The 20425-nt window shown below is 41.5% G+C and overlaps 1 protein-coding gene across 1 annotated transcript in view; it reads right to left on the bottom strand.

Moving 5' to 3' along the window:
* The window catches only part of igf2bp2a (insulin-like growth factor 2 mRNA binding protein 2a), a 64086-nt gene extending 43661 nt beyond the window's left edge, over positions 1-20425 (bottom strand). The window contains exons 1-2 of the mRNA XM_073474208.1: positions 19860-20425; positions 18492-18552 (exon numbers count right to left, since the gene is read on the bottom strand). Of these exons, the coding sequence (XP_073330309.1) occupies positions 18492-18552; positions 19860-20034 (236 nt within the window). The 5' untranslated portion in view covers positions 20035-20425. The remainder of the gene's footprint in view (positions 1-18491; positions 18553-19859) is intronic.

Genomic DNA, 20425 nt, shown 5'->3' with positions numbered 1-20425 from the left:
ATAGGGCACCTTTAATGTCGAGTTCAGAATATTTTTTAAACAAGGTATTTTTATAACAAAACAAACACAGATGCAATAAATCAACTCCACCCACCGCTCAGCATACAAGAACAAACAAAGAAAGCCAAACTAGCCGCAAATAAAAATGAATTAATAGACATGCATTACATGAGAAGGAGAGCACAATGTACTGTAGATGATCCTTTGATGAAACAAGAGATATTCTCTAATTGTAAATGTGCATAACATCCACAATCCTGTGTCCATATGTTGGAGGTGAAGAGTACCTCCACTTACACAAGCCTTCTGGCCAGAAGTGAGCAAAAAGAAACAACACCAGCTCAGGCTCTGCTTCGGTCAACATACAGAGGAGTTATTGCCATGGGCGTCATTTACACACAATTATCTCATAATGTGCTGAAAACGAGAGAGCTTGCACCAAGAAATGCGGCATTATGCAAATCTTTAATGCAACAGAGTGGTGAAAATCTACTTTGACCTCCCGTCATTACATTGCCTAAAATCACGTATGTTGAAGTCCATTTAAAAAATTATTTATTTATCTGAGTCCTCATGTTTCGGACATCTTTCAACACAAAGTGACGCCTTTTGGTTACTGCAAATACTGCCATGGACGTAGATGGAGCAACCTGCCGAAGAAAACTGTTTGATAAAGTTTTAAATATTAAACCACAAAAATGTTATAGCTTTGGACGTGATCACAAAATGTGGCACAAAGTCGCAGAGGACTGGAAAAATAATTTTTAACATGAAAGATTTCAGAATAAAAGCACAAATCCACTGTTATCTACTTTATTTATGTATCAGTATATAATTTTGATTCCACCTGGAGACTTAAACATCAGAAATAACTAATACATGCATGTAAAGGAAAAATGATGAGCTAGAGATAAAACAAACTGCAGACTAACAGCAATTCGACACAAGTGAGTGAAGTACAGTAAAGTAAATAAAGTGTAGTCGTCCCAATAAGCCATCCAGAGATTAACAAGGCAGTGGGATTATCTGCTGTATATAGGACGCACTTGTGTGGGCTGGGGGGACACTACATACACATTTAAGGTTACATTTACATCAATGGGACCATGAGACTGTGTTATATTTACTATGTGCAGAGGGGTGTAAAAATGAACGGTGGGAAGCCAACTCATCCCCGTCACTGTTTTCTTTATGTTCGTCTGTAAAAGAGCAGTTTTTTAAACATTTATGGGCGTCGGGCTCCACAACAGGTGGAGTCAAACGGATAAGGGCCTCCAATACATTAATTAAATACAGCTCCTCCCAAAACCTTAGATCATCTCGTGTCACGTGACTCACAAGTGGCTGAAGTGGCATTATCCCTGTCCGACTTTAATCCTGCAGCTAAAATGGCTCCAAATCCTGACCTACTCTCTGAAATGAGGCAGGGGGCTCGAGAGGAAGTGATGGTTTGGATTCAGAGCTGTGTGTTTGTGTTTGTTTAAAATGAGAAAAGGGAATAGGAAACAGTTTGGAGGATGCCCGTACGCAATGTGGGAATGTAACACGTCGACTAATTCAATTATCGGAGACGCTCACAGGGGTGTCAGCCCTGATCAATATGCGATAAATACCTGAGTAAATATCCTGAGCTGACATCGATATCTCAAGTTAGGAAGCCTGAGCTCCGCAGCAGAGGGGAAGCGGGTGGAAACGCGGGGCTGTGTGGGCAGCATTTAAAGTGAGACAGAGAAGGCGAGAGAGAATTATTGGTGATTGTGAAAAAAAAAAAAAAAAAAGCAAGCCTGAGGGAAAAGGTTTGTTGTCGGCACCTCTTATGTATGTGACTATAAGGCAGTGAGTGGAGCCCAAACGTCTGCCAAGCTGGAGCAATTCTTCAACTCGCTAAAGCTGCAGCCTCCGAAGCGGTTTATGTTTGATTATTGTTCGTCTTCCAGGTTTGATTTTCTGACAAAATCCTACAGTCTGTGAATGCAACAGCACACAAACACAGACGTGAGGTTCGAAAATAAAAAGCAAATCTCAAATCCTTGTCAGCACCAAACCCTCAGGAACAAACAGAAAATAAAAACTACTCTCTTTGAACGTTCGAATCAACCAATTGATCTGATATTCAGCATTTTTCCAATTATTGGAATCTGTGCAGGGTTTTTTTTTCTGTCCGATTGCAGATCAAATAAATGAATTTTAAAAGGTGCTACTGGCTCTGACGCAGCGGCCTCTCTGTATATCGTCACCACTCTGTTGGCCCTCTCAATGTCCCGCCCACAACACTATCTGATTGGTTACATGTCTAGAGCTGCAATGATTAGCCGATTAATCGATTAGTCAATCAAAAGAAAATAAGTTTCCAACTATTATGATAATCACTTAATCATTTACGTAATTTTGCCAGGAACAATGTCAAACATTTGCTGGTTACAGCTTCTTCAATGTAAGAATTAGCTGTTCTTATTTGTCATTTATGACAGTAAATGAAGAGTCTTTGGTTTTTGGACTGTTGGTTGGACAAAAGACAAGAGACAAATTTTGTCAGATTATTGACGAAACAATTAATCTTGAAAATAATCTGCACTTTAATCAATGATAAAAAAATGATAATTAGTTGCAGCCCTATACGCATTATGAGAAAAAGCCATCAATCAGTAAAGTAACTTTATTCGATAACTAAAGCTATCAAATAAATGTAGTGAATAAAAAGTACAATATTTGCTTAAAGGTAGTATAGTGGAGGTTTACAGTAGCAGAACATGGAAATGCATATTAAAAGTACAAATTCCTCAAAATTGTACAGTATAATAACCAAACAATACTTAAGTAAATTGTTCTCAGTGTTGTATAAAGTATATTATAGTATATACTTATATAAGTATATATACTTGAATAAAAGTAAAGATACTGTGCAAAAATATTACTTTGGTTGAACTGCAAGTCAGCCATATGAATAGTACTTGAGTAAAAATCTTACAGTATCTGATATTAAATGTACTTAAGTATCAGAGTACAAGTAAAAGTAAATTACAAATATATTTACATGTCAACCAGTTATCTGGCTTTTTTTTTATCAAATTGCTGATAAAAAATTAATTAATTTAAAAATGTGCTACTTTGGCTGTAATCTGCATAGTAACTAATTATAAAGTTAGCAAATAAATGTTGTGGAGTAAAAAGGGCAATATTTGCCACCAAAATGTAGTGGAGTGGAAGTATAAAGTAGCAGAACATGGAAATACTCAAGTAAAGTACACGTACCTAAAAATACTTGAATAAATATACTATACTAAATATACTAAACTAATTTTTCTTCTTCTTTCTTCTTCTTTTTCTCAACTACATTTATTCCTGGCTTAAGTTACTGATTACTTTGCAGAATGACATGTTACTAATCAAACATGTGAGTAAAGTAAAAGTACCTCAAAATACTTGAGTAAATATAATTAGTTACATTCCATCACTGGCTGTCCAAAATTTTCGTTTTTTCTTACAAATGCACATCATTTCAAATACTGGTTTTCTGTCTCCTCGATTACTAATAATAGGTCTGGGTCCTGAAAAAAAACAAAGTGGTCGATCCTTCCTGTGCTCATTGCTGGGGACCACCTGAGGCTCAATAACAAAAGATCAATAACAATGAGTTGACGACCTCTGATTTGCTGGGCAGGATATTTCAGGGTGCAGTCCACTAATTTAACAACTATTTCCAGCCCTGCTCGGGGCTTACGACTCTCCTCCGCACAAAAAACACCAAAACAAATCTGCAAGCATTTACAGGCCGGCTGCTTTCATCGTTCCCGGCAGGAAACACACGAGGCTGGTTGCCCCTCTTTAACAAACACCCTGTCTAAGTTAAACGGGCTATTAGAGAATGACCTGAAAAACCTGGCTGCTCTGTCTTTAAAGGGGCACTATGTAGTTTTGGAGAAGAAATCCATATTTAAAATATTAATGAGGTAATAATACAAACTCAGAAATATTTATTTTTTCATAACTGAATAAACAAACTGTTCTCAGTGGAAAATAAAGTCCCCAGAACACTGTTTGAAGCTAGAAAGGTGGCAGGGTCCGCCACATATAAACAAAGTATGACATTATGAAATTGTGTTGTCCTTTACGTACAGTTTGTTTATTCAGTTTATCACGAAAACGAAGAGAGTTTGTTGATTTTGTTTGTATAGGCATTAAAAAAATTCAGTCAATGAAAATCTTTCTCTTCGTCCCCCAAAACTACGTAGTGCACCTTTAACACAGCCTCAACATCTGCTTGGAGAAGCACTGAGTCAGTGTGAAGGCTCTGAGCAATTCACAGAACAGCACCAAGATCAGACCACATCGAGGAAAAAGGGCAAAATGATCAGCATCACTGAAAAAGCAAATGAGAGCTGTGTTTGGTCCAGTGGCATTTCTGTTATTTGCGCTGATGTTTGATCACATCAGAGCCCATCTGTGTGTGTGTGGACCTGGGTTGTGTGAATCATACGGGATCCGCCAGCTTTGATGATGTGCGGTGACAGGAAGGAAGCAGCAATACTCCAAATGATCCGCAAGTGCCCGAGCCGGCCATCAAAGGGTGCGACAGCTACACTTGACAAATGGGAGAACAAACACCCCCGTCCTGTTAAATTAGACTTTTCTTCGAGCGTATTTGGTGGCTCCACATCTCCACCACTGTCTCTACGACATCAAACTGGTCCTTTGAAGCCTGTCATCCTATATCTCTCTAATTTATCCTCCCGCAACGTCGAGCGACCGGAAACCGGCCGCCTGGAGTCACTCCTCACACCACTTAAAACAAAACCATCTTAGCAACCATCTCTGAAATGAACTGTTGCCTCCCGCTTGGGGAATGGCAGGAACACAGAGGCACTGTACAAACACACACACACGCAAGAACACGGACACACACAGACGTCTACTGTTGTCGAAGAATTCCACTCGCGGTAACCACAACTCGACTAAGAATAAACTGCCTGTCTCTGTTACACTATCTGATAGGGCAGCTTACAGTACATAACATGGAGTCGTACGCTCTTTACACCCGCTCATGCTAACGCGCTGCGCTGCTACGCCGTGCCAGGGGAGCAGTGGCATTGTGAGCAGGAGAGGAGAGACAATGCACGCGATGGAGGTGGGAGGAGGAGAGAGTGTGCGACTGTAGAGCGACAGGAATTCACCTCTAATGAGAGCGAGCGTCACTCGAACGTGCACAGAATGAGGGGGGACATAAGTCGTTCTGGTCCTGACAAGGCAAAGACCCTGTTAACTTTTGCAAACCCTCCGAGAAAGACTCATGCCTGGCTGCTTCAGCATCAAATATTTACCATCCTGGTGAGCTGAAGATGGGGCGTGTTTAAAGGGGCACTATGTAGTTTAATATTTGCATAAATTAATAAACAAGGGGTCCTCAGAGTGTAATAAGCTCCCCAGAATGCTGTTTGGGTACTAAAAAGGGTCGTGTGAAGTTGTGTTTTCCTTTAAAAGATGGATCATGGAAGATCTTTCTCCTCTAATTCAAGACCCTCCCCCCAAAACTACATACTGCACCTTTAAGGTTTTCTCTCTGCTATGGGGGCACCCTTCAGTTTTAATTGGATCCGTGTCAGCGTGTGCTTCGTTTTAACCTGACATGGACGGGCGATTCATCAATCAGTGTCATCATGTTGTTTGCAGAGGTGCTGCTTTGGAAGAAGACAAGAACTTGTAAACATCCTCAACACGTATGCACGATCAATCAGTCAGTCAATCAATCAACCGGATGGTATTCTAGCATCTTGCGCGTGTGTTTTGTCGGTTTCATATGCGTGTGAGCTCCTCGTGTACAGTCGAGCCGTGCTACCGCAGCAGCTACTGCACCCGCGGGGAAACCCTGACTGTTGAGTCACGCACAGATTGAACATTTCCAGATAAAATATTCTCCTCCTCCAGGGAAATATTAGACAAGGGTCAGCAAGACAACAACTATTTACATTTTTTTTTTTTCACATTTGCTCGCGGGTCCTGTCTGTGTGTGCAGCTCTCTGCAGCAGCTCTCCCCGCAACATGACGTTCAGTGCGATAAAATCAAAAAGGACTCCCAGAGGGTCCCCTGCAACTCCGCTCTCCTTTCTTTCTTTCTTTCTTTCTTTCTTTCTTTCTTTCTTTCACTCTCACACGTACATGCTCTGTCTGTCGCTCACACTGCGACTGACTGGCTGTATTGGCATGTGCTGGGTCACTTTGCAGCGAGGCAGATGGAGCCGTCCGACTCTCTCCAGCACCTGCCTGGCCCACATTACCCGACTCATCTCTGAGCTCAGCAAATCATAGTCGGGATCAAGCACAGCTGCGTAAAACAACAGGCTTCATATCACAAATACTAAACTTCCGATGAAAGCGGAGGACAGCCTGCAACCGCTGCCACGGCTCAAAGAATTTAAGAAATGACAAGAGCACAGTTTTTTTTTTAAAAAAAAGAGGATTGTTTCTTTTCCACTCGACAAGACGAACCAAAATCATTAAAGGAATAGTTCAAAAGTTAACTGAGGAGATCAATACTACTTTCATATTTATGAGCTAAATATGAACTGGAGTCAGCAGCCAGTGGTTTCAGCTGAGCATAAAGACTACAAACATGAGGAAAGAGCAAGTCTGTCTGTATCCAAAGGTAAAAATACAAATAAAATCATATTGCTGGATTAGCTTTATGCTAACCTAAGCTAACAAGCTGCTGGTTGTACCACATATTTAAAGGCGCAACATGTACTTTTAAGAGAAAGATCTTCATTGACTGATTTTTTTTTTTTTTTATACCTGAACAAACTAAATAAACAAACTTGTTCTCATGACTGAACAAACTGAATAAACAAACTGACCTTAAAGGACAGCACAATTTCATACTGTTTCACTTTTCTAGCTTCAAACAGTGTTCTGGGGACCTTATTTTCCTCTGAGAACAGCTTCTTTATTCAGTTATGGAAAAGATAAATATTTCTGAGTTTACATTGTTACCTTATTAATATTGTATATAGTAAAATTCTGAGTTTGAAATTCTATTCCAAAACTACATACTGCCCCTTTAATGGACAAACAACTGGCCCAGGGGTCGTATCATACCCAAAAAACACATTTCATATATTTTCTTGATTACATACAGGCTCCAAATACATTTTTTTCATTTCTTCATAAGCAGATTTTTTGCCTCTGTCCTATGATTTGTTTAATAATTAATTTAGGCTGCAACAATATTGGAAAAAGGTACTTAGTTTTTCAAAATGACAAAATACAGGAATTTCCTTGAGTGGCTCTATTTGGAAAGAATAAATAATGGTGGAGTGATTGGGATGATTTTTTGGGGAGTGTATTTTATTAAACAACCAAAGTAGCCCCTGCTACTGTGTACTACTTGTTTGATAAATTAATCAAGAACGATGAGGTGTCGCTCACAAGCAACAAACTCCCAATACCCAAAAACTCTTGAGTCGGACTAAATCACGTAACATTAAACAGACTTCTCTTGTCTGTTAAATAACAACCACTCAAGTTTTCATTTTATATCAAGCAGCAAGAAAGTTGTAATGTGACTTAATTAATTTAATCAAATTGTCTTACTTGACATCGCACATCCTGTGATGTTACTGAAACAATATGTTGTGCAGACAACACACTCACATAAACACTTTGACCAACAGACCTCTGAGTTACTGCAGTGCATCTGATACCACAACAAAATGAGTCTCTCTGAGGCTAACAGTTGACCAGGAGGACGGTTTAACACAGGATGGAGTTTAATGTGACTGCATTCTGTCTCATCTCAAGCCACTTTATTCTACAGAGAGGAGGTATGAGGGAAAGACAGAAATGTTAAAGCCAGTAAATTGAGGTTTGAGACTTCAGTCTTTTACATTGAAGCCACTATCTATTAGTCTAGAAATTCCTCCTGCTCAATGTTGGGATATTCCTTAAACTCTCAAATACCTACACAGCCGCCAGCGGCTAAAAATAGCAACTGTGTTAAAATGTTCGATAACTTTTGAACCGTTGTAAACTAAACTCATGTAAAGTGGAATTTCCCAGCTTTTCATATCACACATTTGGCAGTCAGGGGCTCCGTAGTGTTCATGATTACGCCATCATGTTCTGCAGCATTGATTCATAAAGGAAACCCACGCAGTTTCTACCTCAATGGTTGTAGCCAAGCGACTTTGGTTGTTCATGTTCAGTTGGTGATATATTTAAATGAAAAAAGTCACTTTTGCTTCAGTGTCCTCTGTGATGATTTAATAACCTTTCCAGTTGCTCTCAACTTTTTTGGACACGTCTACATGGTCAGTAAATGACCTATAGGATCACACCTGTTCCTCTCAGAAAAATGCAGAGGATAATATTATAATAAATGGATAAATGGATGTATCTTGCTTAAGAAAGGTCGGATGTAGACATATGGAAGTACAAAACATCGAAGTTCATCTTTTTAAATAAAAGAGTGAGTATCTGTCTGAACTCACAGTAAAAATACAAAAACAAAAAATCATTCTGGTAATTTCATCCATTCAAATTTAAAACCAGGACTTACAATGAGCCAGAATGAAACTTCAGGTTCTCTTGATTATAATGATGTATGCCACTTAATGCTGGATATAAGAATAGGGTAGGAAAAGCTAAATAAATACAGGAGAGTCAGGTACCCCAAAACCTGTTCTAGGTGTTTGAAGGTTGATAGGTTTAAATTCAACATCAAACTACCAGTCAGGAGGCAGGACACAAACTCTACAAGGGAATAAAATCTGGTGATAGGGTGTTGTGAGAATACGCTCGCTCTCCGTTACTACCTTGTCTGCTGAGAGAGGGGGTTAATCCACTTCAGGACAGCAGCAGTCTCACACACACAGCCAGCTTCAGGGGGAAGAAATGCTGCCCTCTATCAGCAGTGCTCATTTCTGCCCACACAAGAGCACACACACGCACACCAGTTATAATCATGTGTGTGGCATGCACGTGTCTTTGACTCGGAAGTCCTCTCCATGACTTCCTCTTCCGTCAGAGACAGTGTGAGACAGAGGAAACACAATGATCAGACTGTGCTGCAGGTTGTGTCGGAGGCTCAGCTGTGAGCCGACCTCACTGTAGATGACTTGTTCTGTGTCGGGAGATGGGGGGGGGTTTCCCAGCTTCCGTTGCTGGTTGCTTACATATGGAAAAGGATGGAAATGGCAGCTCTGAGTGGGTTTATGAATAAGAAAGGTCACAAAAGGGCTGTGGCTGTGACAGAGATGGACAGCCCACTCTGCAGAAAATGAGCACTTGAGGGTTTCAATAAAGTGATAGCTTTACACTGGCATTTTTATTGAGGCACCTTACTAGGCTATGTATTCACTGTCATATAAAATCAGCGCTCTGACCACTGCACCGCCCCATAGCGTGAGCCACCAGCACACGGCTGGACTGCGGACCAGGCGCTTGCAGCTATAACCAGTAGGCAGCCTCCGCTCTCCTGGGAAAGGGGTGGAAATTACAGGGTCCCCAAACTGACAGCAGTTTGTAACAAATTTAAGCTGTAATCATAGGATCCTGACAGTGATGTCAGAAGATATTATAATAACGACTTGTAGGGTGAATCTCGTGCTGTAAACTTTTTGTTTTTGTGCAGCTCGCGCGGTGTTTCTGCACACTGGAGGACTTTCGGTTCATTCTCTGTAAGCCTTCATCGTTTTGAGCTCTCCTCCTATAACTAAGCAAAACACTCAAAACTGGTTCCCATGGCAACCTGGAGAACCTAACCTGGAACAGTTAGAAGTGAATACAGCACAACCTGTAAACACACACAGACATACACGCACACACACACACGTATTATCGAGCACAATGGCAGAGTTTTGCTCCCACATCAAGATGCTGTAAATGTCAGAAGACATTCCCACTACATGAGAGAAATGTAGACAAAACACTCCATGCAATCTGTCTGTGGAGACAACACAGGTATCCACAGTGACGCTCTCAAAGAGACATAAATGTGCTTCTTCTCCACCAGACTCGCTGTCTTTCCACAGAGTCTGACAGTAGCTGCTCATGGCTGGTTAGCTCCAGCTCCACATAGCTGTCCATGCTGCACTGAGCGGTTGTCAGTCAGTCTCCCCCGCGTCCCCTGACCCTCCACGTCACACATGACGTAGGCCTCCTACAGTCGTAGCTGGCGCATTTCTCTGTTGCATTTTAAAATATACATTAGAGGGTGTAGAGACCCTGCTCCAGGGTTACTGGCGTTAAACAGCAACTGAAAACCAGTTTTGTTACAAACATGAAGTCAAGAAGGGTCCCGCCATGTGTCTGCACAGGCAGAGCGCACACTCACATCTGAAGCCCTGCTTCTTGGCCATGATAAAACGTACATTATATTTGCTAACACTGTTTAGTCAGTGTAATAAATGAATGCCAAAGAAACTTCTTTAAATACTGTAATATGAAACAATATCAATTAATAGCACTATATGAAACTCCTAACAGTCATAGCCATGGACGATTATGAGAAAAGGTGTCAAATGGTCATTTGCATCTGTTTGTGGTTGTTTTTGGTTTCTGTTTTGTTTTTTGCATATTTTTGTAGATGTTTTTTGTCTCTGTGGTTGTTTTTTTAATCTTTGTGGTCATTTTGCGTCTGTTTGTAGTCGTTTTTTGTCTCTTTGTGGTTGTTTTTCGTCTCTTTGTGGTCATTTTGCATCTCTTTGAAGTCTTTTGTTTGTCTTTGTGGTCTTTTTTTGGTCTCTGGTCAATTAATTTCGGAGTTTTTCGTCTTTGTGTGTTGTTTTGTCTCTTTATGGTCATTTAGCATCTCTGTATTTTTTTTGTCTCCTTGAGTCATTTTGTGTCTCTTTGTAGTCGTTTTTTGTCTGTCTTTTTTTCATCTCTTTGTGAATTGTGTGTATGTGTGTTTGTGTCTTTGTGGTTGTTTATTTATCACCGTGTGGTTTTTTTCATCTCTCTGTGTTTTATTGTCTTTTTACGGTCATTCTTTTTGTCTCTGTGGTCATTTATCATCTCTTTGTGGTCACTTTGAATCTCTTTATGGTTGTTTTTCTCTGTCTCTGTCTTTGTGTTTTTTGTCTCTTTGTGGTCAGCAGCTCAATGCCAGCCACAAATCCATCCTAGTTTTGTGGAAATTTGTTTCCGAAAAAACAGCCAACCATTAAATGGACGCAGGTGAAAAAGTTAATGTGATTTGTTGTTCCCTAAGTCCGAACTGATATGGGAAAGCAAGCTTTTAGGTTTTTGGTACCCTCTGCTTGGAGCAACCTGCAGACTTCAGAATATTGTACCAATGAACAATTTTAAAGTTATGGTGAAATCCACTGGGTCCAGGTTGTCTGTGTGCAGATGTTTTATCTGATCATGGTGGTGTGTTTTTGCTGCCATGTTGCTGGCCTGTTTCTGCCATTCTTGGCCTCCCTTGTAAAAGTGATCTGTGATCTCAATGGGACTGACTAAATAAAAGCTAAATATGGTTGTTTTCGTCTCCTTGTGGTTGTTAATTTAGCTCCTTGTGGTTTTTTGCATTTCGTTGTTGCTTTTTGTATCTTAATGGCCTTTTTGTTGTCTATTTGTGGTTGATTATGTAAGTTGTTCTTCTTTGCCATCATTTGATTGACTTTCAAACGAGAAATATTGACAGTCACTTCATACAGAGGTTCTGGTCGAGCAACCTGGGCCCATACATGGTAGGCCCTTTCAGTAATCCATCTGTGATACTAACAGGCAACCTCCCTATCACCATCTGACCCAGGTACAGGGCCCATGCCACCCCTGTGCCTGTGCACCTCTGCCTGCAACATTAAAATCAAGGTAAGAGACTGAAAAATGTGCGAGGGGGGGAAGGTCCAACACGAGAGATTAAGACGACCATTTGACCTGGCGGACTCTTCAGGCCAACAGCATTCCCAGCTCGAGGCTTAGTCACAGAGCCTCTTCGTGAGCTTCGATCCCTACCACTCGACCCACTTGTGAAGGATTGGCTGCGTGTAAGCATTACAGCCCCCCGGCTGGCTCTGATTGGCTGTTGGGAGTTTTCGCCATATTCATTTCACCTGTTCAAGACCCATCAGAGCTTTAAAGTTCCAGCAGGGGCAGCAGGGTTATATGGTGTTGAAATGGGACAAGGACAGGGAGAAATGCCACCTGCTGTGCGCCTCAGCTGCCGGACCTTCCATGGAGACCACACCCTTGGGTGCCCGCTGGGACCGCTGGCACACTGACGGGTGACAAACACTTAAGTTTACATCCGGCATGTAGCATTCAGCTGGGATTCACCACAGCCCTTTCTGTTTCTCTGCCGTCGTCCTCACATATATATACATGTGCATATACGCCCCGCAACTCCAAACATGCTGCACACACACATTAAGAGACAGACTGAGCAACAGCGGGACACAGAACAGGAAGGAGAGATGGAGCAGCTGTTACATCTTCAAATTACTTCCCCCAAAAAAGAACTCGGGTACAAACTGCACAACTCATAATCATGCTTTATAATTCATTAAATATTAACACGCAGCACATTTAAGATTCCAGCAATTCATCAAACCCTGCTTTGCGAAACAGCATCCTCGAACATCTGCTCAAAACAGTGTCGGTCTATCCTGGAGAGAACTGTTACGGCGGCAAATAACAAACTAAGACTTGTCTGATGCACTCCCGGTTGATGGAAAATGAAATCATGCAAAAGAAAAGGTTGAATTCCCGCACCCTGTCAGCACTGGATTTATTACCTTGCCACGGAGGTTATGTTTTCACCCTTGTCCATTTGTTTGTTTGTTGGTTTGTCAGCAGGATTACACAGAAACTACTGAACTGACTTTCACAAAACTTACATGGAGGCAGATGTGGAAAGAAACAAAGTATAAAATACTACGTTACTGTACTTTTTCAGGTATCTGTACTCAAAGTGAGTATTTATTTTTCTAACAACTTTTTTACTTTTCTGTACTTTCTACTCCTTACATTTTCAAAACAGGCTCGTTACTGCAGTTTTTAATACGTTTGAGGGGCATAATGGATTATTTTTAACAACTTCACAGGACTGATTTCAATCTACCAGTGCACAGCACACACGGCAGATGTAACAAGACAGAGAGGGAGACTGGAATGGGGAGAAAAGGCATGTTAGTGTCTCGTATCTGCAGAGACCCTGCAGCCGTCTGCCTGGATTTTCTTGTTTTCCCTGTTTGTTGCTGCTCAGTGTGCTTTATCAACCCAAAATGTCGGTATTTGACGTCCTGAGAATGAGACTCAACAATCAACTATCTTTTTCAGACAAATTAACTGATTCTACCTTTAAATTTAATAGTCTTTAAATTATATTAATATGACGTGAGCTTCAGTTAGCTTTGCACAGAAATGGCCGGTAGAAATGTCTTCCAGAGCCTGTACTTTATTACTTTTACTTGAGTCTTTTTTTACACAAGTACCTGTACTTCTACTTGAGTAAAGTTTGTGTAGGTTTGCTACCTCTGGATGGAGGATGGGTCTCAGTATAGATCCCATGAACTTTAGGTGCAGGAACAGGAACAGGAATTTGTTCTTACTTCTTTAACATTGTGAGTGCATTTTCTAACATTTCCTTTAATTTCTTTGAGAACAATGCATGGATCTTAATTTTAAAAAATCAGGCGTGATTAGATGGCTGGGATCTGTGAGTGAGTACAAAACATGACTGCTGGGCCTTGACAGAGGTGGTAAATTTACGTCTTTTAGGGATTTTTATTTCTAAGAAATTCAATTCTAAGAATGCGCAGAAATTCAACTTTTCCTTTGATTTTCTACAAACAGAAGCTGCCTTCAACAAGCAAAAGAAGAGCAGGAAAAAAAATGGCTTCAGTGGTTCAGTTCAAGGAGGCTTTACGCCTCTCATCTCCAATCAATGAGGGTTTATTTTACGTCTACTGTGGCCTGTCTCTCCATTACTCTCAAGATTCAATAGCAGGAATAAGTGAGAGGTAATGCGTAATGCTGAGGTCATAAATAATAACACAGGTAGAAGAAGCGCCCCATTCATCTCCTATTGAACCAAACACATCAGGAGTCACTGCTCCGGTCGCCTTCCCTCAGTTGAAACCATCTCCTGTTTAACTTCTCTCATCTCCAGTACATTTCAGTGATGTAGCATTACCAAGGAAATGCAATCCTGCTCATCCCAGCCCCACCTTCCACACCTCCTCACTGCAGCTCATGAGAGTCACCGAGCTGATCACTCCTGGTTGTAATGAGTGTAACGCTGCAGCAACACATTAGTCATGCAACAGGTTGGAGAGGAATGTGAACGGCAGCTTATACCGAGAGGAGAATTTCTACAGTTGCTGCTGCTGTGATGCACATGCAAGCGCTGGAGATCCCAACTCTCGGGGAGCTTTAACAGCGATCCCACAGCTCTGATAGACACACGATGAATTAACAATGCTCTCACATCTTATCTCACTGCTCCCTTAAGCGATAGACTCTGTTGCACAAGTGGGTCTGAGGAAAATACACAACACTGCACTCCCGTGAAAAAGTTAATAATTGCTGTACAGATTTAGAGGCGTTGGAACTCAAAATAAAAGCCTGACGTAAATAGTCATTATTTCTAGAAGTGCTAATGAAGATCTGTCATTCGGCCTTATATTTGACAGTCATACACCAATTGTTCTACGAGATGAACCTCTTCTTCGCCCTTCATGAGTAAAAAGCCTAAGAAGGACCAACCGTAAGACCACCGACAAAATGCTCTTTAAGACAGAAAATGAGCATACTAGAGCGTCTCCTCCTTTCACTCCACAACACATCACACTGAGCGATCCCTCCTCGCAGACAGGTGAGGGGAGACACAAGGAGTCAGGAGGAGGGTGCAGCGGATGTGGCTCTAGAAGGGGGGCAGTGCAGCGCCTCCTGCTATCACTCCAGACAAAACCAGAGCCTGAATTGGAGAGCTTCCCCCTCCACCCAGGATCAACTGGGGAGTATTAATGGATTCGGAGTGGATCAACTGATGGCTATAGTGTTTCACTGTTGTGACTCAGTGTGCACCGACAACCCAACACACACATCTGCATGTGCACCACTGTGGTGCAATGCAGATGTTTACACCCATGTCTTGGTTTGTATCCTTTCATGAGGAAAAGGGTCTCAAAATCCATTTATCAAACTGCAAACTCAGATTTACATGGAGCACACAAAACAACAGTTGTTTATTGTGATACAGCCTAATGGAGGGCGAGCACTCAATCACACATTCATCACCTGCACATTTTCACTCAGGGTTAGGTCAGCGGTGTAGAGAGATAATTAGGTGGAGGAAAGCAAACAAACATGTACACGTTTTTTTTTTTTTTACAAGGAAGACAGCTTTAAATGTATATGAAGAGATCACGATAGTCGCTCTGTCCACACCTTCACCACCTATTTGACAGTCAGACAACACTGCATATCATTTATGTAGCGCCAATATCAATTAACACCGAGTCACACTCTGTTTCCTCGTGAGTTTCAGAGAATCAGCCACAGGCTCCGCTCGACAAAGAAGCTGAACAGGGAGGAGGGAAATATTGTGGTGTCAAAATAAGACACCGTTAAAAATATGCAAGAAAGACATTTAATAACTTAATTATCTTATCAAACTAAAATCCATTCTTTTAATCAAATTTAGTGGGTTATAAATTAGCCTCAAGAATTATTTCTAATCATTCCACATAAATCTATTTATTTTCTCTAATGTTTCATTTAGTTGTGTTTGTTTGCTTTGTTCAAGTGTTGATTAGTTCGTCATCAAATGATTTGACAGTTTATATTTTAAACCTGCAAGTACATAACCAGCTCAGGTGGTGATAATAATTAAATAACACATGTCAGAAAATTGAGTTAGTCACTATTAGAAAAAAATGGTTGATTAATTTTGAATGACAGTCGTGTCAGCACTGAAATGGAGGACAAATTTATATTAGGTAACCTACATTATTATAACACTAATATAATCAATCATTTTAGTGAAAACAAGCCTCATAATTTGTAAAAACCTAAATGAAATGCGACAGATACAGTGCAGATAATTATTCTGTTACAAATAAAATCAAAATGCTAGTTTACTTCTGCTAAAAATGTGAAAGTTGTAACTTTTTAACCAACTTGAAATATCAAAATAGAAAGTGAATACAAGTGAAAGAAGATTTAAATAATAAACTTCAAAACTACAACAATCCATAACTTCATCTTTTCTGACTGAATCATAATTGCTTTTTTTTTTTTAAAAAAAAAAAGGCCCAGAACAAACTCATTAGCAAACTAATTGTTCTGACAAGACAATATAATAAACAATCCTATTTTTTGTCAATAAAAATAGACATAATTTAATTGTCCGTCCTGCTGTGCCTCTTCCCACACTGGAGACATTACACAACAACACACAGCTAAAATACATCAACAAACAGAACACACAGCTGAAACTAGAGCAGCCTCACACAACTAAGTAAAGCCAGCAGGCCACACAACTTCCTACATGACCAAAGCTGGTGATTAGTTCACTCAGACATGTTTCACTCACACTAACCCTGCATATATATAAATATTAATTAAATCCACAACAACACCTGCAATTATTATCACTTTTATCTAAATACGAGGTGTAGAAATAATAAAACTGTGCTCTGAACGTGTGTCACTAAATATAAATTCTAGTCCCAATCAAAATTGAATGGATTAAAATTAAACGTCAAAGGGATTGAAATTTTGCATCACGTAGACGTGAATAAATTACCACAAATACAGTGTGTGCACCTCGGGACGAGAAATACGCATTTTAAGCTTTGAATTTGAAATTAATGTAAATGTTTCCACCAACAAACTCTTCACAATAAATTAAATCGCCATCGTGAGGAGGATTAAATCGCTTTAGGACGCTGAGAACAAAATAAAACACCTCCACATGAGCTTTTCGCCCACTGACTTCAAAATGAACACCTGTACATGTCGTACTGGCGTCGACCTCACTGACATGGCGAACGCTGTGGCTGCTCGAGGGGCCCTGCTGTCGACGCGTACACACGACCTGCAGCTCCACACGCAGCCGATTGGACACATGCAGGCACATGTATGGAAATTTTTTTTCTTTTTTTTCCCTTTGCTGCTCCATCTGATTCCGCCTATAGCCGTGCAGTGTGGCTGCCGGGCCCATCATGGCAGCCATTATGAGGCTCTCCCAACATTGCCATGGCCTACGTGCACATGAAGTGTGGGGAGTGGCGCAGGCTTGTACACCATGTTGCGCCTTCTTTTGCAGCTCGCCAAAGAAATCTCTCTCAAATCGAGCCACGGAGCGAGGAAATGACACAGCAGCTCGATCTTTTAGACATTTCAGACATACGTGTTTTTCTGACAGTTGTGGCAAAGCGTTAAGAGAAAGAAGCGAGGGGGGCTGTAATGCAGGGAAGTGTAGCTGCACTGAAGGAGGAGGAGGTGGGGGGGGACTATGCTGGAAGCGCATAAAGTATGGATCACGTGTTCCTCCACAAGGGGCTTGAATATTTACCTTTGTGTCACGCAAGGTAGTCTTTCCCTACAGCTAAAGGCGTTGTAGTGAAAAAGGTGTGGATCTATATTATCTTTCCACGGGCGAATCAGCGCATTACGCGTTACGCACATGGAGGAAAAACAGGCTTTTTTTAATTGTTGTATTCCACTCAATTACAATCTCGTGGATACACTGTGACAACTGACACACACACAGGCACACACACACACAAAACTCAAAATATCACTGGTGTCGTGATTGTAGAGTTTAGAGAGTTTGGCCTGTAGATCAACTCACACACTCACGCTTTTTCCTCGCACACGTACATACACACACACATGCATATAGTAAGCACGGGAGGCTCAGCTGATTGGTATGCAACGCGCCGTGCATTGCAGTGTTACAGTCAATAATGAAAGCTAACTTTATCGCCTACATGTAGGCAGGAGGAGCAGTTCATCCATGCGCAGCCGCCATGTCTGCTTGCAGCCCATACGTGAGGCACAATTACGCAATTGTTTAGCATGTATGCACTTGGTGTATGTGTGTGTGTGTGTCCATGTTACACAGTGGGATAGGCCCTCGCTGCAGATCACGCGATATGGGCAGCAGCAGCAGCAGCAGTAGCCACCGTGTGTTGTGCGGATGTTGGGACTGAAAACTGTTTCTTTTGTCGCTTTCTTTCTTTTGTTTTAATCGCCATGCAAATACAAATACACTCCCACACCGCCCGTGAACACACCACGAGCAGCCTGGATCCACAAAATCACACGCACAAGCCGAGAAAAGAAGAGAAAACGTGCTTGCTATATTTCACAGCGGAAGCCTACAGGTCACACACAGTCTGCCATGGGGCACAGTATAGGCGTAGGACACAATGTGTGTGTGGATGTGTGTGTGTGTGTGTGTGTGTGTGTGTGTGTGTGTGTGTTTGAGAGAGAGAGACAAGGGGGGGTGGGGTGGAGGGGAGTGTGTCAGATTGTAGGCCTACCTTAGTTTTTTGGGAACAGAGTAGTCTACCTCTATCACCTTTCCGTGTAATTCAACTTTACCTGTAGGGACGAAAGTTGATAGTGTAACATTAGCTGCGTGTCATGAAAAGTAACAATGCAAGCTGGTAGGCCTTCACAAGACACACTTTGAATCACTTCTCCAAGTAGGTGCGTCCCCCATTCAAACAGCCAAAGCCAGGCTACAAGAGAGGAGAAAAAAAAAAAGTCCACAGCACGGGGCGCGTTAGTGCGCACGGCGGCGGATAAACCCCGGGTTGTGTTTAGATTAAAACATGCATTATTATCTATCTTTTTTTTTCCTCTCCTTTTTTCCCCCCGGAGGATCACAATTGAGGCAATCGGCGCCAAAATGAAGCATGATAAGCTTTTATAGTAAAGGGGGAAATGGGCAGCCATGCTTTCCACTCCCACAACCCTCTCTCAGTGCAATGAGGGGTGTTTTTTTTTTTTTTCCTGCTCTCTGTAAAGAACATCAAAAGAAGAGATGGTTTGAAAGGAGAATGGCTTGTACTCTTTCTATTCTAGGTAGGTGTTTTCTTAATTCTCCGTGTTGACCCAGCCGTGGGGGTTGAATTTTTTGTTAAGCGCTCCTCGGCGAGGCTTGAACACGGGGTTTTCGTTACTATTATAGAGTGGCCTGGCGCAGCACGGAATTAGCGTCTCACCTCGTCCCCCCTCAGCTACCTGTTTATTAGCTCTTTCCTCCGGACCCCCGTGACCCACCTCCAAGACACCTCGTAAAAACATAGCCAGACATCAGAGGAACATGGATCTGACAAGTTTTCCGCGCTCGCTTCGCTCTGCTCCCTTCAATAAAATCAAGATAAAAAATAAGTGAAAAATAATTATGCCTACCCGAACCATCAGACCATCCCATACATTCCAGCGGGTGATTGCAAAGTAGCGCCCCACACTATCGGAATCTCCAAAAATATAGGGTATAGTGCGCGTAAATCGCGTTTGGACGGCTCGTGTTTTCTTTAGGCAAACGGGCACTAAAGCCCTGAGTGTGTCCTGTGATCGATAAATTATCCGATTTTTGTTGGAGCGTGCATTTGCTGAGCGTTCATCCAAACTCTTGATGGCACACACGGATGTGATCGCAAAACACACACAAAAAAACAGTGTCCCGAAGTAGAGAAAATCACCCAAGCAATGATTAGTATTTCACATTTCGGACACGCTGAGCTATTGTGCTTTTTTATTCTTCTTCTTCTTTTTTTTTTTTTTTTCCTTCTTCAAACCCTGATCTTGCAGTTTGACCCCGGCACTGTGAATTTTTCTCCTGTCACCAAGCAAGCATCACTTATCCGAAAAAAAAAAAAAAAAAAAAAATCCACACTTACCAGAAAGAGTCTCTATAGCCTTTATGGCCGAGTTCTGATCGGGGAAGTCCACAAAAGCATAGCCGGATTTCAGTAGGACCTGGTCGGCCACTGGCAGCTTCCTCTCCCCAAAGAGCTGCTTCAAGTCCTCGACAGTGACCGAAGGACTTAAATTCCCGACATATAGTTTGTTCATGGTCTGAAAGAAGAAGGGGGGAAAAATCTCGAAGGGCTATCAGATCTTGAGAGTGTGTGGAGAGAGTGGCGATATTCAAGGAAAGTAAGAAAAAATAAAAAATAAAATAGAAAATAGAAAATAGAAAAAAAAGATGGGATTTAAAAAAAAAAACGCAGCAATTACACCCCCCAGGAAATTACTAAGCTATATATAAGCGACCCCCCAGCACCAACTCTGGCCCTGGTCTAACTCTTTTAACAGGGACTGGGGAGAAAAAGTGTCGTTACGACGCTACTCCGGAGCCAACAAGCACCGCCTCTAAATAAAATCTCCCTTAAAAATCACAAGAAAAAAAACAGTTTGGAGGTGCATGTGGGCTCACTCCTGATTTCTCCAAGCGTGGAAAGTG

Source organism: Pagrus major, chromosome 9 (genome assembly GCF_040436345.1).
Source record: "Pagrus major chromosome 9, Pma_NU_1.0".
In the NCBI taxonomy this organism is placed as follows: Eukaryota; Metazoa; Chordata; class Actinopteri; order Spariformes; family Sparidae; genus Pagrus; species Pagrus major.
Note: the sequence above shows the minus strand (reverse complement) of the source record. Positions and strands in the feature narration are given on the sequence as shown.